Here is a 6,473-nt window from a genome sequence, read left to right as displayed (position 1 = left end):
CCTGGAGACTCCTGAAGGTGTTCCAGCGCAGCGCAGAGGGTGGAGCCCAGCCTTCCACCTCTCTCCCCCCTCACCGGGAGGCCAGGGCGGGCCAGGCACCCAGGGAGGAGGCGGTGTCCCTGGCTTTCTGCCCAAGGTGCAGCAGCTAGGCAAGGCGGGGCTGCACCAGTAGGGGCGGGCGGGCGCCCTGCCTGGTATTATAAGAGGCGGTCAGGGCACCTCGGCAATGAGCTCCCAGCTCGGCTTAGCAGCAGGACACTGGCGACCTGCGCTCCCTGCTCCCTTGGCCCAGCCAAGCACTCTGCCGCTGCTATGGTCTCCCCAGCCTGGTGTTCCATTGCTCTGGCCCTACTTTTGGCCCTGCATGAAGGTGAGCTGCCCTCCCTCGCATATTGCAATCCCAGGGTCTATTCATTGGTGTCTCCTCCAGGGACCTGGTGCTTCCTTCCCAAAACCAACGGGGAGCATAGAGCAGGGACCTCGCCATAGGAGCTGCCGCTGCAGTGTGCAGGCGCAGCGATGGTAGCTGGGGCTTCCCCAGGTCAGCCAGTGGTTCCTAAGCACCAAGGGTGCCAACTTCCTTATTGTGCAAGAGGAGGAGCCCTGCGGGCCCCCTAACCCAGGCAGACCAGGTGTCCTGACCTCCTCTCCACCTCTCTCTCCCTCCTGTGTCCAGGGAAGGGCCAGGCAGCTGCTACCATGGAGCAACCTGCCTCGGCACCCAAGGGCCGAGGACCCCACCTGCGTTTTCGTCGTTGCTCCTGCAACTCCTGGCTTGACAAGGAATGTGTGTACTTCTGCCACCTGGACATCATCTGGGTGAACACTGCAGGGTGAGCATCCACTGGGACCATGGGAGAGGGTCGAGGTAAAGGCGTTTGGCTAGCTAGCAACCTCTGCAACTGCCCGGCTCACCGTGAGTCTCAGAGCTCACCGTGAGTCTCAGATAGGATACAGGGAGAGCACCCATAGTGACTCCCACGTGGGAGCCACTGGAGTGAGGCAGAGGGCTTTGTACCCTTCAAACCTAAAGAGCTAGCTCCATTTTCCAGATCAGAGTATGGGTTCTCGGAGTTGTGAGGTGGCCTCTTCAGGATCACACAGGAGAGAAAAAGTTGTAGGTTTGTTCCCAAGGCTAGGGATGCTGGAGCTCAACCACACTTTCCCTGCAGAGAATAACCCCGTGCATGACAGCATCCATGCCCAGCATCCGTGCCCACGCTCTGGGCAGAGCACTCTGACTGCAATACCATCCACTGAGCTGCCAGCCTCCCCACAAAGCAGGCACTGCTTGCAGCCCCCGCACAGGACAGACAAGAAGTCTGCCCGGGACCCAGGCAGGAGCCAGAGATGGGCTCTGCCTGCCCTGTGCTGCCTCCAGGCCCCTGCATACCTCAGGTTGAAGTTTCTGTGTATGTTTGTATTTTTTTTTCCCCTTCTCCAAATTGCATAAGGCAAGAGACACTGAGCACATAAGCGTGCACAGAGCTAATCCACATCCAAACGCTGGCTCAGGGCGGGAACCCTGCCAGTCCCTGCGTGTCGGGTCCACCCAGAAGCACTGTAGCTCCAACTGCCAGGTCACCTAAAATTAGCTGTTGACCAAAGGTATTGGGTGGGCTGGCCTCAGGGCCCCTACTCTGCCTACCTTGGCCAAACTGAATCAGAAATCAATCCCATTGCGCACACACACACACACACACACACACACACACACACACACACACACACACACACCCCCTCAAAGGTGTATTTGTCACACTTCTTGCAATAAGTGAGGGACCAACTGTGAACCGGACAGTTCAGTCTGGCAGCTGAACAGGCCCCCCTTCTTCCTGGCCGAGGCAGGGGGTCCACTGAGCTCAGAGAACCAGCCTGGGGACTGCAGGCTCGACTCCTTACATCCCCCTGCAGGAACTCCTAGCAGAGCAGTGTGCAGAGGCATTGATAGGAGAAAGTATGACCTGATGGCTTAACATGGGGAGGAGTGGGGTGGTCACCTTCCTGGAGGTGTGATGGCTGACAGCATGGATCTGCTGGCCAGAGGTGTGTTTACTAATCCTGTGTCTCTCCTCTCTTTTTCTCCTCTCTGCTCCCCCCCCCGCCCACTCCAACCCCATGTACACATTACCTTGCTGGCTTCCCGCCCACAGACAGACAGCTCCCTATGGCCTAGGAAACCCGCCAAGGCGCCGGCGCCGCTCCCTGCCAAAGCGCTGCGAGTGCTCTTCTGCTGGGGACTCTGCCTGTGCCACCTTCTGCCATCGAAGGCCCTGGTAGGTGGACTCCTACCCTGCAGGGGCTGGGTGACTGCTAGCTGGGACCAGGCCTGGAAGCAGGGTATCTGGGAGACTAGCAGAAGAGCAGAGGCCCAGAGGAGACAAGCATCATCAGAGAGCCCATGGTAGAGTGGGTCTGTGGCAGTGTCCCTCCCCACAGGAAGACCCTCAGTCCCTCCCTCTGCTCAGCTCTAAGGCTGCTGGGAGCACACATCTGCACTCCTGGGGAGGAGAGGCACAGCCCAGGTGATAGCCCAAGCTCAGAGAGGGACAGGACTTGTGTCAGACCCACAAGGAACCAGGCCTCCCTGAGCTTCAGGTTCTAAACTAAGGCTCTGGTAGTTCGCAGTTTAGAAAAAAAAAACAAAACAAAAAAAAAAACAAAAAAAAACAAAAAAACAAAAAAAAACCAAAACAAAAAAGACATCTAGAGGTGGCAATCTGTGACAGGTACCAGAGTTGTCGTTATGTCAGGGAACTGGGTTATGGATGCCAAGGCTCCTTGGTTTTCCCATCTGTGAAGGGGGAGGCTGCGCTCCTCCCCTCCTCCTCTTGGAGTGCTCCAGTTCCAATGACAGTTTACGAGAAACTCCTCCTCCGAAGCTCAAGCTGGGGTTCCACCCCTGCCTCAGTTTCCCCTGCAACTGCAGGTGGCCAGATTCTGGGAAGGCCAGCCACCCGTCTGCCTCTTTCTGAGGCTCAGAACACATTCCCAGTAGCTCAGTTTTCCTACCCCGCCCGGGAGGGAAAGGTGCCCAGGTGCACCCTGAGGAAATGGATCTGCTCCTGAGGGCAAGGGCGGGGGCTGGGCTGGGCCTGCAGCCAGGTAGCTTCAGGGCCCTGGCCAGCCCCTCACTTGTTGCCACTTCATTCATTCAGGCCTGAAGCTGAGGTCACCCCAAGTAGCCAGGGCCCTGCTGCTGTGTTAGAGACTAGCAAGACGTGGACTGCTGCGGGAGACCTTCTCCGAAAGCTGAGGTAAGAGCGACTGCGTGGTTGGTCACTTTCTGTGTGCTTTACCCGTTTGCCCTATTTTCTGTGGAGGCAGCATGGGGACTTTATCATCTTTCCTAGAAAACAAAGGCTCAGAGAGGTCACCCCACTTGTTAGAGCCACACAGCATCCATCACATCTGGCTATATTGAGAGGCTATTTCTATTTTTAAAAGTTAAGAAGGTTTTGGATTTTTACGTGTATGAGCGTTTTCTGCCTGCGTGTGTGTATGTGCACCACATGCATGCCTGGTGCCCTCAGAAGTCAGAAGAGGGTTTCATCTGTACGTGACTTAGGTGCTCTAAGTCACTGGATCTTCTGGAAATGGAATTATGGATTGCTGTGAGCTGCCGTGTGGGTTCTAGGAACAGAACCCTGGTTCTCTGAAAAATAGTAGGAAGTGCTCTTAACTGCTGAGCCATCTCTCCAGCCCCAAGCCCCAAGTCCCAAGTCCCAAGCCCCGAGCCTGTGCTCTTAACTACTCCATTCTGTGGCCACCAGAGGTGAAATGGAGCTTGAGGGAAAGAACTAGTTATTCATTCAAGCACCTTCACTAGAGTGGGGCTTAGAGTGAGTGACCCATGCTGCTTGATCCCAAAGGGATCACCTCCCTTGGTGGCCACAGGGGGCTCAGTACAGAGCCACAAGGGGCTCAGTACAGAGCCCACAAATGTTTGTCCAAACAAGTTGGCTTGAGGACAGAAACCTCTCCTCGGACCATTCAGTGAAGTGACCCGGGGTAGCTGGTGTGGCAGAGGCTACTGGCTGAGAGCCCCACCTCAGCCACAAACAGGTTTTCTGAGCTCTGGCTGGTGGTTGGGCTTCTCCGTGGTTCAGAGTTTGACTTTTGAAGCAAGGGGTTAGCAATGTCCACCCGGCAGGGGTTTCCTGAGGTTGAATGCATTAATGTGTGTGAAATGTGTCTCTGTGGGGCTCTGGAAGCCTTGGCCATACCTGGCACAGAGGGGACCTTAGGGACAGACAGTATCTACTGTGGCTCCTTGGAAGTTCCCATCTTTGGAAAAAGGTAGAAAAATGGAGGTGTTACAGGCAGCTGCATGGACTCAAGAGCTGACCAATAATAAGGAAGGCTTTGCGAATACACAGCACTTCACAGTGTGCAGATGGCACAGAACTTCACAGTTTACAGAGAACTTGCTTTACTACACGAATATTCACCCTGCTGGCACTTCAGAGTTTTTGCAGTCTGTGTTATTTGGGTTTATTGTTGTTTTTTGGTTTGGTATGGTTTGGGGACAGGATCTCATTCAGTATGTAGCCCAGGCTGGCCTTGAGCTCAGGGCTGTCCTATAGTCTCCGCTCCTCAAGTGCTGGGCCTAGTGGATGTTTTAAAATCAGTAAAAGGGTCTCAGAGAGGGTGAACCCTGCCCAGGTTCCTAAACCTGGCTCTGAGGCCCAACTTCTCCCTCCCAGGTAGAACGAACTCTTAGGGTAAGGAAGTGGACAGTTGCCAGTTCCCAGGGCTGTGACCATGAGCTCAGCCAAGCTCAAAGGGCCTCTGGGGCCACGCTGTGTGGACAAGCCCACTCTGCAGCAAATGGTAAAGTGCAGCTAGAGTCAGGTGGCACAATTTAGGATGAAGGAAGAGGGATGCTAGGAAGGAAGGACATTCTCAAGGTGTGGGAAAAAGGAAGCACACGATAGGCAAGGCCCAGGCTGCCCTTAGCAGGCCCCTCATCCCGGCAGCATCTGCTGCTGAGCGTGAGCTCTGTCAGTGGCCCCACGAGCAGAGAAGCTCTTGGGAGTGGTCTGATTCTCCCGGACCTTAACGGGCAGACCTCGTGTGGGTGGGGCTGCAACCCCACTCTGACCAGCTGTCCCCTGAGATCTAGGCAGATCTAACCAATTCTCCTAAAGGAACCTAGGACATCCTCTCTCTCCTGGGATGCTAACTGCTCTTCTTCCATTTCCAGGGACATCTCAGCTGCCAAGCTCCGATTTGTCAGGCTACGGCCAGAGTTGACAAGAGAGGCCATCCCTGCACACTCCAGACGGAGGAAGAGATAACACCATGAGCTGCAGGACCATTGAGAAAGACGCCCATGTGGAGACGGGAGGAAATGGGCAACTACTGGGAGACCCTATGCCTATCTCCTGGGCCAAGGCCTCAGATCCTGGCTAGCCAGACCCATCTGATGGGTTCAGCACAAGCTCTGGCCTCTCCTACAGCAGTTCTGTGCCTTTTCACTGCCAGGGCTACCCTCAGCACCTGGACAGCAGTGCAGCCTGCTAGTGCTGGCTGCTGGCTACCGTCCTGCTTGGAGGAGCTATGTGCAGGACAAATGAACACGCTACCTGTGTCCTACAGAGTGTCCTGCAATCCAGGAGCAATCCCACAGCAGGACACAATTACCTAAGCCACACCTGGAGACTGGACAGTCATTAGGGTGACTGGCATCATAGTCCTCTCTGGTTCCCCTTCCCTAGAGGCCTTGCAACCTGTTCTCTTGGGACACTTTTGGGAACACAGAGCCTGCTATACGTCGTTCGTCTGTATATAACTTATTTGCTCCGATAACGTTGAGATTCTTATTATTTATTTTAATGTATTTTTTTAGAGCCTCAATTGTTTACTTATGAACTCATGTTTGTAATAAAGGATGAAATGGTCTTCAAAGAGTTTGTCTTGGCCACAAAGAGGTGGGTGTCTCCTCCCAGGAGGGGCCATTTGTGAGTTAAAAGAAGACAGGAAGAAGAAGAATGTTCTACCACTGAGATAGCTGGAGCCCAGGTTCCACTTGTCTCTTGCTGGGCTTCTCTGGCTGCTGAGATGCCCTCCCTAGGGTTCTGCCTGTCAGGACTTGGAAAGCCATCTGCAGCTGTGTCACTGGGACTCTGGTTATATTTTCACATCAGACCAGAATACAATGGCCAGGCCTTCTTCAAGAACACATTTGGAAGAAACTAGGTCTACAAGGGTATAGAGATAATCTTCAGTTCCGAAATCTTGTCCAGCCAGGGCCTGATTAGGAGGCCACAGCACATCTGTCCTGTGCCAAGAGGACAACCCTGTCCGTCTTCGATGGGTGCTGAGACCCAGCCTCCGCCTAGCCCTGCCTCTCCCTTGGGGCCTCAGGAGATCCAGGAATGAAAATGGACACTCTGACTGATGGAACCTAGGGACAACCTATTGTCTAGAACATTCTGCCAGCAGCTGCCTGGACTTTTGGCCAGCTGAAT

At 54.5% G+C, this 6,473-nt stretch overlaps 1 protein-coding gene across 1 annotated transcript; it reads left to right on the top strand.

Moving 5' to 3' along the window:
• The first annotated feature begins 217 nt into the window (after positions 1–217).
• On the top strand, positions 218–5,904 carry Edn2 (endothelin 2). Its single transcript, XM_032899111.1, has 5 exons — positions 218–370; positions 677–833; positions 2,154–2,276; positions 3,159–3,257; positions 5,207–5,904. The coding sequence occupies exons 1-5, from the start codon at positions 313–315 to the stop codon at positions 5,298–5,300; spliced, it is 531 nt and encodes a 176-aa protein (XP_032755002.1). The 5' UTR covers positions 218–312; the 3' UTR covers positions 5,301–5,904.
• The last annotated feature ends 569 nt before the right edge of the window (positions 5,905–6,473 follow it).

Source organism: Rattus rattus, chromosome 1 (assembly GCF_011064425.1).
Source record: "Rattus rattus isolate New Zealand chromosome 1, Rrattus_CSIRO_v1, whole genome shotgun sequence".
Taxonomy (NCBI): Eukaryota; Metazoa; Chordata; class Mammalia; order Rodentia; family Muridae; genus Rattus; species Rattus rattus.
The sequence above is the reverse complement of the archived record's forward strand: the minus strand, read 5'-3'. Positions and strand labels throughout refer to the sequence as shown.